The following is a 19,711-nucleotide window of genomic DNA, read 5'->3' as shown; positions in this document are numbered from 1 at the left end:
AGAGTCAATGTATAGCAATAGGGATTCTTAATAACCAGCAGCCATAAGATTACATTGCTTTGTTTTCTGAAAAAAAAAAAAGAGCAGTTTCCAAAGCATTACATGTTCTCATTTATTTTTGTGATTTTTTTTTTTTAATCTTAAAAAACTAAACTCTTAACTCTCTTATTCGCCTAGGCGGTGCTATATAATGATCGTTCAGTTTTGGAGAATCATCATGCAGCTGCTGCATGGAATCTTTTCATGTCCCGGCCAGAGTATAACTTCTTAGTTAACCTTGACCATGTGGAATTTAAGCATTTCCGTTTCCTTGTCATTGAAGCAATTTTGGCCACTGACCTGAAGAAACACTTTGACTTCGTAGCCAAATTTAATGCCAAGGTAACTAGATTTGTACCAGTCTTCATTTTATGGCCATATTGAAAGATATCATGGAACCAAAGTGTTTAAAAAAATTTGTTGCTGTCAACTTTTATATGTCAGATGTGAAAATGCAATGCAATAAAATGTTTAACCAGAAGCAGATAGACACATATTGCTCCTAATCTAGATACCTAAGAATTGGAGGTGTTATCTATGTATGTTTGTGCTACAGAGGAATAATAAATTCTAGCTTTCATTGTGACTTTTTGTTTGATTTAATTTGTTCTCATATCTGTGGTCTACTCATATAAATTATCTGGCAGTAGTATTAATAAATGTCAAAAACCTTTAAAGCAAAATTTCATACCTCTAACATAAATACCCAAATGTTAATTCAAGGAAATTTCATATCATTTATAGCTATATTATTTTAATAGCAATTGATAATATATGCAAATTTTTAATATTTATTGTCAGTTCCATAATTAAGAATTATTTTATGCATTACTCATTATTTTACCTTTTTGATGACTATTTTACTATTAATTTATGCAGGCCAATAACATTGTTTTTAAATAGCTGAGAAATTCCTGATTATTTAGTATTCTGCTGTCCAAATAGTAGAAAGACAAAAAATATTCTTTTGGTTTCTTCATATTCAACTTTTGTTTTCACCACCAAGGCAAAACACATGTTAACTTTGCCCCTCAAACAGGTGAATGATGATGTTGGGATAGATTGGACCAATGAAAATGACCGTCTCCTGGTTTGTCAGATGTGTATAAAGCTGGCTGATATCAATGGGCCAGCTAAATGTAAAGAACTCCATCTGCAGTGGACAGAGGGTATTGTCAATGAGTTTTATGAACAGGTAACTAACAACTGTTTAATCTATCTTAATCTCTACCTTCAGACTGCTCATGAATTCTCCAAAGCTAACAAAAGCTGTAAAAGTATGATCACTCTATTTCACATTCACACTTTTATAAGAAAATAAACTGGCCAGTTTTGATCAGGAGATAAAAAAAAAATGACATGTAAAAATCAGACTGAGGCCGGGCGCGGTGGCTCACGCCTGTAATCCTAGCTCTCTGGGAGGCCGAGGCGGGCGGATTGCTCAAGGTCAGGAGTTCAAAACCAGCCTGAGCAAGAGCGAGACCCCGTCTCTACTATAAATAGAAAGAAATTAATTGGCCAACTGATATATATATATAAAAAATTAGCCGGGCATGGTGGTGCATGCCTGTAGTCCCAGCTACTCGGGAGGCTGAGGCAGAAGGATAGCTCGAGCCCAGGAGTTTGAGGTTGCTGTGAGCTAGGCTGACGCCATGGCACTCACTCTAGCCTGGGCAACAAAGCGAGACTCTGTCTCAAAAAAAAAAAAAAAATCAGACCAAACTATAACCGTAGAACTCTAAGATAAAATTTTTTGCAAGTTATTTTGGGTGAAGAAGATATTTAGATAATGGAAGTCAGACATTAGGAAGACCCTCGAACTGCTGTTGCAGGGACTGATTTATTATGATGGAAGCTAGTTTAAATTTTTATGGAGGAATGTATATCAGACTAAGTTCATTTACATTTCTCATAGAATTAGTAACAATTTATATGAGAAAGCTAAAAAGTAATAGGCATTTTATTTGACATGATAACGTGAGAGTTAACAGATTACCAAAAAACCAACCACAATAGCATAAGTGTGAGGTGGTCCTCCTGACATCACCCTGCTCTAGTCAGACTGTACTTGAAGCTTCCGGTTCAGTATTGTCAACTACTCTCTTAAAAAGAATATGAGCCTGACGTAGTGGCTCATGCCTGTATTTCTAGCACTCTGGGAGGCCAAGGCAGGAGGATTGCTCAAGGTCAAGAGTTCAAGACCAGCCTGAGCAAGAGCGAGACCCCGTCTCCACTAAAAATACAAAGAAATTAGCTGAACAACTAAAAATATGTAGAAAAAATTAGCCAGGCAAGGTGGCACATGCCTGTAGTTCCAGCTACTCAGGAGGCTGAGGCAGCAGGATCGCTTGAGCCCAGGAGTTAGAGGTTGCTATGAGCTAGCCTGACGCCACGGCACTCTAGCCCAGGCAACAGAACAAGACTCTGTCTCCAAAAAAAAAAAAACAAAGCCTGTGGAGGAGATTGAACACTGCTAAAGGACAGGAATCATTGACATAAAAGGAAAGAAAAAAAGTAAAGATATCATTACTCTGAGGGAAAATAGAGGTGATATAATAACTGTCTCCAGATATTTAAAGGATTGACATAAAAATTTAGAAATAGGTTAATTGTAACATTGCTGTGAAGATTGAAGGAGATAAATTATATAAAGTACTTAACACAGGATCTCATTCATAAAAAATGTTAAATCCCTCTCTACTACCCTAAAAAGGGTATGAATATAACCAGCCTATGGGCGTTATTGGAGGGTATAGTTCAGGTCAATGTCAGAAATAAATTTACACGCCAAAGGTATCCAAAAATACCTTTTTAATAGTAATAAAGTATCTGTCACTGGACATATTAAAACAGAGATTAGAATGAACTTTTATGGTTACTATAAGTGTGATTCATATACAGAATGAAAGGTTTATGCATTTTAAAAAAATAATATATGCCTATCCTAGGAATGAAATTGATTTATAATCATTCCTGAAATATTGAAATACATAAAAATATATAGGAGGGAAAAGGAAAATTTATATACAATAATTCCATTTCTTGAGCATAACTATTGTTGATAATTTTGCCATATTTCCTTCACTTATTTTGCTAAGTAACTTCTGGTTTACAATCTGTCATTTTTTTTTCTCAAAAAAATTTCAAGCAGTCTAAAACAAAATTCTTATACGATAATATTATTAAACATGTAAAGGAATAAGAATATCAGAAACCATATAATCACAAAATATATAATTCAAACAAAATCTGGAATAAGGTAGCAACTTGAATTGTGTGATAAATTATCTTGAGCTTTCTGACAGCCAAGGTGCAAGAGAAAAACACAATAGATTATATATTTTTTTATTATTGTTCCCAGCATTGCGTTTTAAGATGCATTTATATTCTTGTACAAGGGACACTGACTAATGTGATAGGAGCTATCATCTGCTGAGACATTAAACCACTCCTTGTGTTTCCCCTCGATAAAAAAGAGAAAACCTCAAGATCACACCAAAGTGCTAAATAGTAATAGCATTTGTATAGGACTTCTAATGATTAGGGTAGAATCTAGTTGCAGTCACATAAAGAGGGAGTTCGCATGTGAATGCCTGGGTTCTTGTGTATTTGCACATTTTGCATGCCAGGTGAATGTCGACTTTCCTTTTATTCTAAACTTTGCTTTTCATCGACCTTCTAGCCAACTATTCATGCTAAATCCCTATTTCTAGGGTGATGAGGAGGCCAGCCTCGGGTTGCCCATCAGCCCCTTCATGGATCGCTCTGCCCCGCAGCTGGCCAATCTTCAGGAATCCTTCATCTCTCACATCGTGGGTCCCCTGTGCAACTCCTACGACTCAGCAGGACTGATGCCGGGGAAATGGGTGGAAGACAGTGACGAGTCAGGTGACACCGATGACCCAGAAGAAGAGGAGGAAGCAGCGGCAGCACCAAATGAAGAAGAAACCTGTGAAAATAATGAATCCCCAAGTGAGTTATGAAATCTAGTTCTAGTGGGCTTTTCCTGGGGTCGTTTTCTTAAGTTTGGATGAATTTTATGCTTCTTGTGAAATATAATTTTTTAAAGTCCCGATATCTTCGGGGTTTGATTACGGATATCTCCCTTCCCCAATGGCATAATAACAGAAATGACAGACTGTGGAATCTATAATAACACCTAACTTTCATACAAAGATATGTTCTCTGTCGTGAAGTAAAAAAAGAAAAAAAAAATTAAAAGAGTTGAAGCTTATTCTTCAGAGTACCTTAATAATGTAGAAATCAAAAGAATTTCTGGCCGGGCGCTGTGGCTCACGCCTGTAATCCTAGCTCTTGGGAGGCCGAGGCGGGCGGATTGCTCAAGGTCAGGAGTTCAAAACCAGCCTGAGCAAGAGCGAGACCCCGTCTCTACTATAAATAGAAAGAAATTAATTGGCCAACTGATATATATATAAAAAATTAGCCGGGCATGGTGGCGCATGCCTGTAGTCCCAGCTACCCGGGAGGCTGAGGCAGAAGGATCACTCGAGCCCAGGAGTTTGAGGTTGCTGTGAGCTAGGCTGACGCCACGGCACTCACTCTAGCCTGGGCAACAAAGCGAGACTCTGTCTCAAAAAAAAAAAAAAAAAAAAAAAAAGAATTTCTGTTACCATATAGAACCAATCACAGGCTTTCATTGGCTTGCTTAGGGGAAGGCCATATAAAAAGGTAAGAGGTAGTATTCATTCGTTCATTCAACAACTATTTATTGAATCTCCATGCCAGGCATTCTTCCAGGTAAAGATAGAGCTATGAACAAAAGAGACAAAAAAATAGATAAATTCTTGCCCTTGTAGACTTACATTCTAGTGGGGTCAGCAGACACTAAGCAAGACAAGTCAGTATGTCTGTAGTATGTTATGTATTGATAAATATGAGAGTAGGGAAAAGATATGAAATATTGCAGAGAAAGATTAAAACTTTAGGTAAGATAACGAGGGACAGAGGAGATCCAAATAGAGGTTAAAAAAAAGAAAAAAAGACCTGAAAGAAGTGAGGGAGTGCCCTCCATGGGGATATGGAAAGAGGATTCCAAGAACAGGAGAAAGTGGCACGTGCAAAGGTCCTGAGGTGTGTCTTGGCTGGGGTGTTCAGGGAGCATCAGGAGAGCTGGGGTTGCTGAAGCAGATGGAAAGGGGGTAGTGGGGAGCCAGGTGATGTAGACTTTGAAAGGAGAGCTTTGTAAGTCACAGCAAGGATTTGGGCTTTTACTCTGAGTAAGATGGGAAATCAGTTATTTTTGAGCAGAAGAGTTAATGGACTTGACTGAATGTTTTAACTGGGTCGCTTCTGCTGCTATATTGAAAATACTCTTGGGGTTGGGATGGGAGCAAGGATAGAAGTAGGAGATCAGTTAGGAGACCGCTGAAATTACCCAGGTGAGAGATGACTGACTTTGGACCAGTGTGGCAGTAGTGACAATGAGAAGTGATCCCATCTGGTAACTAGTTTGGAGGGCGTTACATGGCCAGTGTAATTAGCTATAAAAATGTCTTTTTTTTTTCTTCATGTCTTTAAATATGCTCTCCTATTTCTCTTGCCGTGTACAAAGTAGTGACTGATAGCATAAATAGTAAAACCTGGGACCCTTACAGTATTATCACATAAATACCATTTGTTCCTGTGTTCTTAAGAAGATAGTATATTGTTTATGTCTACCTTCAGACAAAGAAAGTACAACCCTTCAAAGCCCTTCTCAGAAATATTACCTATGAAAGTCATTCTGATAGTTTTGTTCCTATTTTCATCACAATCAGGAAAATACATGATGTGGTTAATTTCAGCCATGTAGTAAGGAGATTCTCTAACCCTGTATTGATCTCTTTTGCCCTCATATGAGGATCCTATTGTAAATACAGATAAACAGAGATAAAGAGATCATTATCAGCTATACACTTGTGGGAGAGAGTTTTGCAAATTTGGCTTTAGATTAGATTTTTGTTTAAGTGCTGTCCTATTTATTAACTTTTGCACAGAATAAGGGAAACAATCAAAACTTGTTTTCCGGCCGGGAGCGGTGGCTCACGCCTGTAATCCTAGCTCTCTGGGAGGCAGAGGCGGGCGAATTGCTCAAGGTCAGGAGTTTGAAACCAGCCTGAGCAAGAGCGAGACCCCGTCTCTACTATAAATAGAAAGAAATTAATTGGCCAACTGATATATATATAAAAAAAATTAGCCGGGCATGGTGGCGCATGCCTGTAGTCCCAGCTACTCGGGAGGCTGAGGCAGTAGGATCACTCGAGCCCAGGAGTTTGAGGTTGCTGTGAGCTAGGCTGACGCCATGGCACTCACTCTAGCCTGGGCAACAAAGCGAGACTCTGTCTCAAAAAAAAAAACAACAAAAAAACTTGTTTTCCTTCAATATTCTATTAGAGTAATTACATTGTATATCTCTGATGCTTATAAAAAGACTTGCATTAGAAATTTTGTGGGGCTCTTGGAATTCAGAGCCAGAAGCCAAGACTTGGGAGTCATGAGTTATTTATTCATTTGTCCATTTAATATACATGTATCAGTTTTCTTACTTACTTTGTTTTCATTTCAAAGAGCCAGGTAGTTTGCTGTCTTACTAAGGATAAGACAGTTTTTTCCACTGAATGAAGGTCTTGTCGGCTTAGCCTCTGAAAACGCTTTGTTCCTGTGGGCCCTGACTGATTGCTGTGTGAACTCAAACACGCTGAACACAGATACAAAACCTGGGCCAGGAGATTTAACAGGCTCAACTTGTCAACCTGGGTGTTAGCTGCAAATGCTACAACCATATATTCTATTTCCTCCTGTTCTGTAGGGTTGGGTTGTCATACTAACATTCAGATTCCTGTGTGGTGTTCTCCTGACTGTCCCATTTTTATCAAGATCATTAAAGCAGGAATGAGAATTCTGTGAATTCTGTTCACTAATGGCTTCCAGAAGTTAACTGATTACCTTATATCAAAATTTAAAATATCCCATCCACAATGATTTGATACTGTAGCTTTAGAAATATTATCTTTGAAGTATCCCTTTACAGCCAAATAAATGATAAATCTTGTACAATTTTATTATTTACTAAATATTGGCCACATAGAGTAATGGAATTTTGGGAATGGAAGGGGAATCTATGTCATCCAGTTTAGCTTCCTCACTTTGCAAAAGAGTAAACTGAGGCTCAGAAATTTAAGTAATATGCCAAGGTTGTAGAAACAGAAAGAAAACCCAGGTTTCCTGATTTTTAACTCCATTGCTTTGGGCTTTTAGTATTAATCATTTTAATTTCAGAATTCTTATTGGCAGGGATGGTTATTTTGATTTAGCCTAATACTTAGGTTTCAGAAAAAATTAAATATGCACAGATAACTTCTGCAATTTTTAAAACTTGGATATCTCCCAGGAAACACAGAATAAAATGTTTCAATATGGTATCCTAGGAAAAGAAGGTTTTTAGGGTACCTTAAAATTAAATCTGAAAGATTCCTACAGCGAGCTAAGAGGTTTCTAATGAAGTACTAAGTCGCATTGAGAATTGGAGCAATGAAAGGCTCTTTGTTCTTTTTTCAAAAGGTTCCAGTGCTGAACAATTTGGCTCCCAATACAGGCATGTTTTAGACCACCTGCAGACTCTAATCTACGCAAATTTATTTGGTACAAACTTTCTTCTACGTCATTTTATTCAGTATAATTCCAGAGAGGTTTATTGCTAACATTTAACAGCATTAATAAGAGAACAGCTGCTCTCATGGGAGCTTCCCTGAAAGGAAAAAGAGAAAAATTGAGCTTTGTTAGCTTCTTTCCTATCTGTACTGCCATGAATGTGTATAACTTTAAGATGGAATAATCACCTCGAGCAGTAGAGTGTTTGCTTGAACTGTGATTCCAATCTGCCCATTAGCCAAGGGTCCTCTGGAACTCCCTTGATTCAAAGGATTAGGTTCAAAAGTATATTAACATTTAAAAATTTCTCGGCAGAAGTTGATTTGTACTTAACTGCAACAATAACAAAGTAGAAATAGACAAGTAGATGGCTTTGGTAGAAGGGTAATTTTTAATTTGCTTATAAAAATCTGATGTATGAATATATTTTTATTGACTTTGATAGAAAGAATTCAAATTTATTTAAATGTGTGTGTGTGTGTGTGTGTGTGTGTGTGTGTGTCTTGCCCTTGTTAGGAACCTTTCAAATGAAGGAATTGGTATATGGGGTCATGCCCATGCCTCTCTGTCCCTTTGCCTGTGTCCCTGCCCCCTCACTCTTAGAATCCTCATAGCCCTTCTTCACACGTTATTTAATTCTCATGACTTCACCCAGCTCAGGTACTGTGTCCATTGAAAAAAAGTCCTACCTAGTCTCCCACAGGTTGAGTCTTTTGTGTTGCCATGGTTTGATGTATGAAAGAGAAATTGTACAGACACTTCTCAAAAATGGCAAAGAAGGCTTTATTCAAGACTATTGCAGTAGAGGAGAAAAAATGAACTCAACTCTGTTGAAACAAAAGGCAGGACAGCTTTTAAGTGCTGTGGTGAGCTAGTGAAAAAGTACTGAAGGACCCAAGGAGGGAGTTGGTTCATGTGATTAGACCAGGTATTAATTGGTGCTCCAATGAGGAAGTTGGACTTCTACCCTCCCACAGAGACTAGGAGACTGAGGCTCACTCTTCCCTCCCTCGCTCCCTCCCTAACTGTCTGTCTCTCTTTCTCTTCCTCTTTATTTTTAAAAATTTTATCTTATTGTGGTAAGAACACTTAGCATGAGATCTACCTTCGTAAATTTTTAAATGCATCAGTTCTAGGCATCTGCTGTATAACATTGCATTTACAGTCAACAGCACTGTAGTGTCTCTATCTTTCTCAATGATTACTTTTCAAAGAGATGGCTCCTAGCTCCCTGAGACACAAATTCCGGGCTTGTAAAATTGGCTAGAGGCTGGGAGAAGATTTATCTCTATTACAAAGGGGCAGAGAAAGAATTTGCAATTACAAGTTTTCTGAAGTAAATGCTCTAAGAAGAGGGAGGTCAGAGTTCTCTAGTCTGAAAGTCTGAAGTTTAGTCAAATGGGGAGGAATGGCAAGGCCATCCTGGTCACAAGACTGTGTCTGTCATAAAACATAACACATGTATTTCAGTTTTTATCTTCTGCTTCTCTCTCTTATATAGAGCATAATCTCTTTTAAGGCAGGCTCTGAGCCTAATTGATCTTTGTTTCCACAGCATCCAGAAAAGTCATTGTCAATTGGTAGATATAAGTTTGGATCATCTCATGAATGACTAATGAATATAGTAGTAAATATATACGTTTAAATTTTTCCTTGTGACTTTGCCTGTGTTCATTTTCCCTGGTGTTCATTCAATTTAATAATTTTTGTTATATGTCTGTATGGATCAAAAGTAATTCAGTCTATTTTAATGTAATGTCTTTTTTCTACACAATGTTTTGAAAATTGATTTTATTGTCCTGTAAAGTACAAGAAATTTATGTGGGGTATTATAATAAAACTGTTAAAAGAATCACTAGCACTTTCACGAAAATGTTGGTAGATGGCCTTTAAGAGATATAGTTCCTTTGGTGTATCCCATGGCAGTTGGCTTTGTTTTGGTTTTTTTTTTTTTTTTAACTGGGTAGCCAAGTTTTTATTGTATACAGTAAAGGCATATTGATTTTTTTTTTTTTTAATTTTGTAGCTTTCCATTTTCACTTAGAACAACATTTTGGGTTTTTTTAAATTCAAAATATTATAGGGGTACAAACTTTTAAGTTACATATATTGCTTTTGCCCACCCAGATCAGAGCCACAAGTGTGCCCATCCCCCAGACAGTGCGTATCACACCCATTAGGTGTGAATATACCCATCCCCTCCTCCCCCCTCCCACCTGCCAGCTGAATGTTATTTCCATATGTGTGTGTTAAGTGATCAATTAGTGCCAATTTATTTATTTATTTTTTTTTTTTTTTTTTTTTTTTTTTGAGACAGAGTCTCACTTTGTTGCCCAGGCTAGAGTGAGTGCCATGGCGTCAGCCTAGCTCACAGCAACCTCAAACTCCTGGACTCAAGCGATCCTCCTGCCTCAGCCTCCCAAGTAGCTGGGACTACAGGCATGTGCCACCATGCCCGGCTAATTTTTTACATATATATATCAGTTGGCCAATTAATTTCTTTCTATTTATAGTAGAGACGGGGTCTTGCTCTTGCTCAGGCTGGTTTTGAACTCCTGACCTTGAGCAATCCGCCCGCCTCGGCCTCCCAGAGAGCTAGGATTACAGGCGTGAGCCACCGCGCCCGGCCTAATTTATTTTTTTATGTAAATTATAATTTATTTGAGAAGCTCATTCTTTTTTTTTTCCAATTTTTTTTTACTTTAGTGTATTATGGGGGTACAAGTGTTAAGGTTACTTATATTGCTCATGCCCCCTCCCCCCTTGAGTAAGAGCTTCAAGCATGTCCATCCCCCAAACATTGCACATCTTACTCATTGTGGTTGTATATACCCATCCCCTAATTAGTACCAATTTGATGATGAGTAAATGTGGTGCTTGTTTTTCCATTTAGTTTGTTATTGTTAATATTTTTTATGCTCTCCTTCCTTTTTTTTCTTCCTCCCAGAGTGTACAGTGTAACTCATAGCTAGTTCATTAAGTAGTGCCTTCTGATCTTCCTGGTAACTTGGACTGTTAACTCTTTAGTGTAGTCTCAATTAGATCAGAAATTTCTGTAGACCACTTTTTCATGTTTCCATTTTTACTACGTTTTATCAACACTTCATCATATACCTAGAACTATGGAACAAAAACTGGAAAGAAAATGATTCATTTAGTAAACTCCTACCGAATACTTATAAAGTCTGGGGTTTTGCAGAAAAGAAGCTTCTGTGCTAGGGAAGTTTACAGTCTAATGGAAGGATCTTAGCGTAACTTCTAAATTATTGGCCCAAGTTAATCCCACATTCATTCTGTGCCACTAGGAAATATCCCAGGGAAGGACTTTGATTGGCCTGTCGTGGATCATACACCTTCATGTTGGCCAATCACTGTGACACAGCTTGTGATGTCAGGAGATGAGTGAGGAAGTAGAGTTTGACAGCCTTTTCTAGAACCACATAATTGAAAGAAGGAGGGGAGCAATCCCCCCAAATAATTTTGAATACACTGTTACCAGAAGAAGAGATAATAAGAAGAAGGGGGAAAAAAAAAGAAAACCAGAAACAGTATCTATTCTGGGGGGTATATGTGGAGTAACATGGGAATTTAGGAGAGAGATTATTTTTCAGAAGAAGAATTCAAAAGTCTTAAAATAATGAATGGATATGAACTTTCAGTGATTGGGAAGAGCATTTCAGAAGGAGAGGCAGTACCAGCATGAAAGTAGAACTCAGCATATACCAGAAAACAGAGTAGTTATAGATAGAAGCCAGACTACAGAAAGGGAAGATTGCAAACATGAGCTTGTGCCAGTTTGTGGGAGAACTTTGAATAGGTTTGAAATTAATTTTTTTGTCCTTATGAAGCAGAAAAGTAACATCCAACACTGTCTTTAATCAGTCTTATAGACTATTATGAACTGAATTGGTTGACAAAGGAAGATATAAAAAGAAATTATTCCAATGGTCTAGATGGAAAGTATTGAGAGCCTGAATATAGTAGACATAATGCCAAGGTACAAGCAGAATTTTGTATTAGACACCACCAAATATAAAATGCTTCTCACAGTTATTTCTCAGTGATACTTTAATGGTTATTGCCATCTTCCTCTTACTTTCTCATTCTCCAAAACTGCATTATTATGATATACAAAGCAGGTGAGAGAGAGATCTCCATTTGGTACTTAACTTTTATTATTATTATTATTATTTGAGACAGAGTCTCACTTTGTTGCCCAGGCTAGAAAGAGTGTCATGGCGTCAGCCTAGCTCACAGCAACCTCAAACTCCTGGGCTCAAGCAATCCTTCTGCCTCAGCCTCCCGAGTAGCTGGGACTACAGGCATGCACCACCATGCCTGGATAATTTTTTCTATATATATATTAGTTGGCCAATTAATTTCTTTCTCTTTATAGTAGACACAGGGTCTTGCTTTCGCTCAGGCTGGTTTCGAACTCCTGATCTCAAGCAATCTGCCCGCCTCGGCCTCCCAGAGTCCTAGGATTACAGGCATGAGCCACTGCGCCCGGCCTTAACTTCTATTATTCATCTGAAAAGAAATGACTTTCATGTGTTCAGCACACAACTAAGTAGTCTAATTTGGTGTTTTTTTGTTTTTTTTTAAGGAAAGAAAACTTTCAAAAGGAGGAAAATCTACTGCCAAATAACTCAGCACCTCGTGCAGAACCACAAGATGTGGAAGAAAGTCATTGAAGAGGAGCAGCGGTTGGCAGGCGTAGAAAGCCAGTCCCCGGACCAGACTCCTCCGCAGCACTCCTCAGAGCAGATCCAGGCCATCAAGGAAGAAGAAGAAGAGAAAGGGAAACCGAGAGCAGAGGAGATCCCAACCCCAAAGCCAAACCAGTGACAATGGATAGAATGAGCTGTGTTTCCAAACAGATTGACTTGTCACAGACTCTTTTCAAGCCAGCACAACACTTAAGACACAACACTGTAGAAATACAAGAAGATGGGCAGATGGCTATTGCATTCTGGGCTTCTTCGTATTTTATGTGTTCATTTTTACAGTGAGGTACATTGTTTAAAAACTCTTGCTCAAAGAAGCTTTCACGTTGCAACACCAGCTTCTAAGGATTTTTTTTTTTTTAAGGAGGAAATATATATGTGTGTGTGTATATAAGCTCCCACATAGATACGTGTAAAACATATTCACACACGTGCACGCACATACACACTGAAAGCCAGAATATCTGGCTCCACAATTTAGTAACATTCGTATTAAAATATATAGTGGTCACTGTGATATAATAAATCATAAAGGAAACCAAATCACAAAGGAAATGGTGCGGCTTAGCAGGGAAACAGTTGCAGCAAATGTAGGTTACCAACTAAGCAGCTTTTGCTCTTAGTTCTGAGGGATGAAAGTTCCAGAGCATTATTTGAATTCTGATACATCCTGCCAACACTGTGTGTGATCGTGTGAGAGTGTGTGTGTGTGTGTCTGTGTGTGTGTGTGTGAGTGGGCGTACGTGTGTGTGTGTGTGTGTGTGAGAGAGAGAGAGAGAGAGGAACAGGTCCAGACTGAAAGGGTATTTGTGTGCACCTATGTGCATATGTAAAGAGAGACTTTTGTGGTTTTAGTAGCTCATAGAATAGCTGTAGCCGATGACTAAGTACATGTGAACAAACAGAAGGAAGTTCATTCTGGAGTGTCTTTGAGAGGAAACCATTTCAAATGCACCTCCTGCATTTAGCTTCAGTAAAGGTCCCTTTGCTGATGGCACTCACTGGCTGGGTGAAGGCCACGTGGTTGGTATTACTGCTATGCACCACTTGGAGGCGCTCGATCACTAGCCTCAAACATGGAAGACTGGTGCATTTTCCAGTCTCCTCGCTCAGTGAATGTATAGGCCCTGTTTGTGAGTATGGATGTCGCTCGACTAAGATCAGATCTCCATTTAAGGGAATGGCATTCTTTATATATAAACACCTAGGAAGGAGCTGGGGTCATGTCTTTTAATCAGGGCGGAATACTAAAAGGATGCCAGAGAAGGCCTGGGAAATTGCACTTAACAGTTATCTCCTGTGTCTTCTTAATTTGCTGCAAAATGTGTGCTAGAAGAATTCAAAAACAAAGGCAGGCAAGCAGAAACCCACGCCGGGTTACATGGTAAGAGATGAAGGAGAAGAGTTCAACCCAGGGTTTTTGTGGTGACACAGGAAAAACCTGATCCTTGGCGACCGTTGACCTTTGGCTTTGGGGGGTGAAGGTCGCACAGATAACCCCTGTTTTGTGGTGTGATGGGGTAGCTTCCATCTGCAATCTGGTCCATTGTCAGTCATGCTGCTTCTGACAGGGAAGATTATAGAGGGATTGTTTGGGGGTTGGGTTATTACTGCAAGTCTTTTGTTTTGTTTTGTTTTTGTTTATCTACACTTGTTTATGCTGTGAGCCAAACCTCTATTTAAAAAGTTGATACTCACTTTCAATATTTTATTTCATATTATTATATATGTCATGAATAGTTATCTTGATGTAAATATAAAGATTTTTTTTTTTTGGTTTCTGTAGATAGTAAACTCTTTTTTTAAAAAGAAAAGGGAAAAGGGAAACATTTTTATAAAGTTATATTTTAATCACCATTTTTATACATTATAGTTGTCTCCAAGCCCAGCAAGAGAGTGATGATTCATTTGCATAGAGGTCTATGAACAGCCACTCATCTACCTATTCTAATTTAAATGATAATCTGATACAGTTATTTTTTTCCAATTAAATGAGGATGCAGCAAAGAATGTTTTTTTCACTAGAAACTTTTGCTAACTGAATGGATTTGGGGTCCATGTCTGCCAGATGAAAGACTTTCTTAACCAATACCAAATTTGTATAGTTGGTGTCCATTTCTTTCCAACACTTTTTTGATTATAATTCTTCCTTCAGTGTTATATACAGACCTGCTTATCCTCTAAACAATCTTAGCTTCTAAGTAAACCTTGATGGTGATTTTTATTTCCTCTGAAGTCATAAAAAGGAGTGTTTACATTGAAAATACCTTTGTTTCTCGTAAGTGGATATTGTGTTCTCCCCTTCCAAAGCATGATTTTGAAATAATCCCTGGCATTTTCTAAAATAAGGGAAAAGATAAAGCAATCAAAAATAAACATGATTTTAGGACAAATTCTCCAATAAGTAGAAATATACAAAGGACCAAACAGATGCAAACTCAACCTAAATAATGACAATAGATTTCAGTATATTTTTGAGTTAACACCAGGTCTTTATTATTTAGGACTTACTGAATTGTTTCCATTTTCTTAGTATCACCTGTGTGTGTTGTCTATGTTTGCAAAAATTACTGTGAGTCAAATACATTTCGCCAGTGAATTTAACTGTTCCTCTTCCCTTGCAAATAAGAGAAGGAAAAAGGCATTTATATTCACATGCCACTCACCTATAATTATTTAACAAAACTAATCTCTTCCCCTTTTCCCAGTTCTGTACATCTGTAAAGTAAATATAAGTTGAGGAAAAAGCTAGGTGGCGAGCAAGTGGAATGGCGGAACAGTTGTGCGTCCCTGTTTCTCAAGCTGAGCGACCCATGCAGGGGACAGCCTAGCTGCCAGCAAAGTGTCTGGTTTTGTCTGTTTTGTTTTAAGCCACATGAAATAGTGTGAATCATAGCGGCCAAAGCAATTAGAATCTCTTCATTCCAGAATTGTGTTCATCAGTCCAGGCAGAAGGATAATTTTTTCTTCAAAAATAAATTGCCATTATATTGAAGCTAGAAGTCAATGGAAATAAAGAAAGGGATGGGGATCTACCAATTGTGTGACTTTCGTACACACCAGTATGTCTCAAAGGATGCCTGGGGACATAAAAATAGATATTTTCTTCCTGTGGGGTTCTCCCCCTTTTTGGCAATATTATTGTGTTCACTTTCAACTCCAGAGCTTACTTCCTGTGGTGCCAATGTATTTGTTGCAATTTACTACGTTTTTATATGAGCCTATTTATAGGTGCCATTAGATAAACTCAGGTCTTTCAAATGAAGGTGTTTCTAGCCCACTTAAGGAGAGGGATAATTGTTTAGACAACCGTAAAATCAATGGTAGGAAAGCTAGAACTGGTTGCCTGGATGTTCATGGTTACTCTCTCAAGTAAAAGACCAGGTATATTCTGGGTGTCATAAATGCCATTTTCAGCATGCTAATAGAATGTCTTTCCAGTTAACTAACTAAGCTGACCTTTAGAATGTTGTTTCCTTGGTGAAAACACTTTTGCTATTTTTTTTTTCTTTTTGTCATTTATATAAGACCTGGTTTTGCTTTCAGTAAAAGATGAAGACAGCTCTGAACAGGGATATATCTATTAATATTTTGGTCTTCATCTGACAAGTGAAAGAATTTCCACATACTATGTTTAAGAAAAGTGTCCACTTTCTAACAATCAAATACCCAATTCTCCCTCTTCCACTTTGGTTGAATTCCAGAACAAATCTTAACCATTGCAATTCCAGTAAAACTAAAGAAAAGGAATGGAATGTATTGCAGACTGTTCATATTAGATTGTATGTAGACTGTTAATTTGCAATTTCCCTATGTCCTCTGCCTTTCTTACCCAGAGAAATTTCTTTCAAGATAAAAGCTGTGCAAAAGGCATGAGACTCAGGCCTATTCTTTGTTTAAATGATGGAAAAATATAAATTATTTTCTAAATAATAAAAGTATAAAAATTATCATTGTAAATAAAATCTGAAGTTTGAAATGACTGATTTATAAAAGTGAACTATTTGTGTGATGAACAACTCCTGACTAATGAGAAATGAATAATCCAAAAGTCATTTATAATATTCTACTTTGGGAGGTATTCTTGGTGCTTCCATGTCAGTATGGGGATCTCCACTGTCCTCATTATTTATAGTATTTCTAAAATAATAGTGAAAACACCAATAAGGGTCTTATTGCCCTTTTCTCCCATCATAACTCAGATTCTGATTTCTATGCTATTTACAAATAAAAACTGCCTTTTCAAACTAGCAGAAGGCTCCAGTAAAACAAAGTTCTGTGAACTTTCATAGTCTGGAGTAAATTAAGATTCTCCTATTCTAGAGATTATCAGCTAATATTTGTAGAAAAAAATATCAAAAATAGTTCAAATGCTAATAGCTCAATTCCAGATAACTGAGAGCTAAAATATGTCTGTACTTTGAAACCAAAATGAGTTTCTTTCATTCATCTAACAAGCAGCAAAATATTTTATGCCAGTTGTTTTAGGTCTTTCATTTCTCTCATGATTTCCCCATGAAATATAGCTATGATATTATCAGTCCATTTGTAATGTCTGTTCAACCAAATTCAATTTTAAGATTAGGAAACCAATCAACCACCTTAGGTAAAGACATTCCAAAATTAAATTTTTCTTAGACTTTCTAATCAAGAGAAAATAAACCAATTTTAAGTCCTATATTTATATATAAATTTGTTCCTCTAGAAAATGTTCAAATTCTTATTGGAAATTCAATTTGGGATGAATTAAAGTATAAGCAATGAGTTAAACTACACACTATGATTTTGATTAATTAAATTGAGGTTTGCATAAGTATATGTTTCACACCAATGAACCATGCTCAGAGGACAAGAACGTATTTTTTTAGCCTATATTATGTGCTATGGATGTTAGGCAATTTGTTCTATTGCCTAACACATTGCATTAGTTAAAATAATGTTGCTTTTACCTTACCTAATGGTGCATTTACCTTACCTGAATTGATCTTTATGTTCCCATTAACAAATCATGCTAGCAGCAGGCTAACAATTGTGAAAGGATAATTGAGCTTTTCTTTTTTTTTTTTTGCTAAATATGTTTTATGACACAAAACTTAAGGCTTCATTTACTTGGTGGAACTCAATCTGCTAATTCAAAAATACTGATCTAGTATAAGTTAGGTAAAACTATATAGTATATGGAATTATATATAGATGGAAAATAAAACTGGTTTTTAATGTATGTTTAAGGCTCTAAAAAGAATACAAATGTTCTGTCTAAAGTCAGCTAGTTCTCCATATCATGTTTTTAAGGCTGATTACCTTTTCACACATTGGTATTCTTGGACTTCTGCTTCCTTGAAGGGTTGTGGAACACAGAAGAAAAGCCAAGCCTTCTTATCGATTTAAAAATTGTTGACTTTGTCCATGTTCAGATTTCCTCATTGCTTCACATCAAGAAGTGGATCTTTAATCATGTAAATAATTCAGTAAAACACAAAATGCTTCAAAGAGTAATATTAAATCATATGTAAGCATTATCAAGAATATTTAAATTTGATTTATTTTCTTGAACCAAAGCTGTTTAAACTTTTTTTATTCAATTAAAATGAAACTCACAAAATGACATTCCACGGTACTGAGATGATGAATATTTTGATATAATCAGAACTAATATCACATAACTAAAAACCAAGAGGAAGATTTAATTCTTTTTCTAATGCCATTCATGCCTAGTGGGAAAAAATATTTTATGGGGGTCCAATAAATACATTAGATTAAAATAAATTTAGTCCCAATAACTTAACTTTGCTTAAGTGCACAAATTACAGTCTGACCCCTTATAGTTATCCCAAGACAAAGGAATGTATTATCTAGCAATTTATCATGGTTTAGATTATTGTAAAATAAATGTTCTATTAGTGTAGGTTTGGTTTTGCTAAATTCTAACACAATGAAAAAGCCAAATACTTATCTTCCCTAGTAAGACAAATTAAACATTAATCTTGACTTTCACAGATGAAGCAGTGACCAGTCAATAAAAAACACCCACTGCATTCATCTGCCAGGCATGATCAAATGGTAGGTTAGAATTTGAAATTTACTAATAAGAAAAGTAACAACAAAAAAAAAAACCTTTTTTAAGCCTTCCTGCTTTAATATTTAAGTGTCATTGAAAGTTCCTATTTCAAATGAAACAGAAACTGCATCAGGGAATTCTTCCTTTCCTCTTCTAACAAAAAACAAAACAAAGGACAAAGTAAACTCATAGGAAAAAAAGGATGGCTTGTCTTCAATCATTCTTCTCTAATTCAATATTACTGAGGGAAAAAAAAAATCAGAAATTCCCCTCTGCCATAATAAAAAGAATGCCTTTCAACTCAAATTCTAGCTCACCATGCCTGGTTGCATTGTGAAATTCATGGTACTAAGAAGTAAAAAAAAAAAACAGAGATGTGGATTAGAAATGAACACTGTATAAATTTGTGGGACATCCCAGGGCACCCCTCTATCTTTGTTACAAACCAACTGAGTTACTCTGAAACAAAATGACTTAATGGATCCATATTTCAACCCTGACTTCCTTTATAACAACGAGCACTTATACATGTTTCTGAATGTGAATTAGCCCTTACAGCTTGAAAACTGCTGCTTGAATAACTTTTGAAGAGAAGGATTTTTTATTCTAATAATTTTACACCCTATATAATAGCAAAATACTCAGATGTTTAATGTGAAATTAAAAATAATTGTTTAAAGATATTATCTTTGTGTATATAACTTGTCGGTTGATATCTTTTTTCCTGTCACCTACTTTTAAAAAGTCCCAACTGATTATTTTTATGACTCAAAAGCCCCATATTATATCATATATTTCATCTTAGCTATTTATAAGTATAATCTAGCACTATAGTGTTGCTATCTTTATATAATAACCCTAACATATCTATATATTATCTGGTAGTAGGGTTTTAATGGCTTGACTTTAAATATGTATTTGTTCATTAGCTTAACAGATCATTGATTTTTTTGTACTCTTTGTAAAATATTTGCATGGAATTTTTAGCATATTATGTTTGTATAACTGGTGTGTGTTTTTTTTTTCATCTGAGTGTCAGTTTATGTCTTAATATATTCTCACAGAAGAACGCATACCATTTGTGTTCCAACAAGGACAATCTGTTAGTTGACAAGCACTGGAAATAAATATCACTGAACCCACCTACCCCCTAATATTTCTTTCAAGAGATTTTTATCATGCAAATCACAAAATGAAAATTGGTGCTTTTATAACTATCCTGGAGCTCTCCATGCAA

The 19,711-nt window shown here is 36.6% G+C and overlaps 1 protein-coding gene across 1 annotated transcript in view; it reads left to right on the top strand.

Annotated features, from left to right (window-relative positions):
* Positions 1-19,160, top strand: part of PDE3A (phosphodiesterase 3A) — a 295,523-nt gene extending 276,363 nt beyond the window's left edge. The window contains exons 13-16 of the mRNA XM_012785508.3: positions 178-381; positions 1,079-1,234; positions 3,753-4,011; positions 12,296-19,160. Of these exons, the coding sequence (XP_012640962.3) occupies positions 178-381; positions 1,079-1,234; positions 3,753-4,011; positions 12,296-12,537 (861 nt within the window). The 3' untranslated portion in view covers positions 12,538-19,160. The remainder of the gene's footprint in view (positions 1-177; positions 382-1,078; positions 1,235-3,752; positions 4,012-12,295) is intronic.
* Positions 19,161-19,711: the final 551 nt, after the last annotated feature.

This window comes from Microcebus murinus, chromosome 10, assembly GCF_040939455.1.
Source record: "Microcebus murinus isolate Inina chromosome 10, M.murinus_Inina_mat1.0, whole genome shotgun sequence".
Lineage (NCBI taxonomy): Eukaryota > Metazoa > Chordata > Mammalia > Primates > Cheirogaleidae > Microcebus > Microcebus murinus.
The sequence above is the reverse complement of the archived record's forward strand: the minus strand, read 5'-3'. Positions and strand labels throughout refer to the sequence as shown.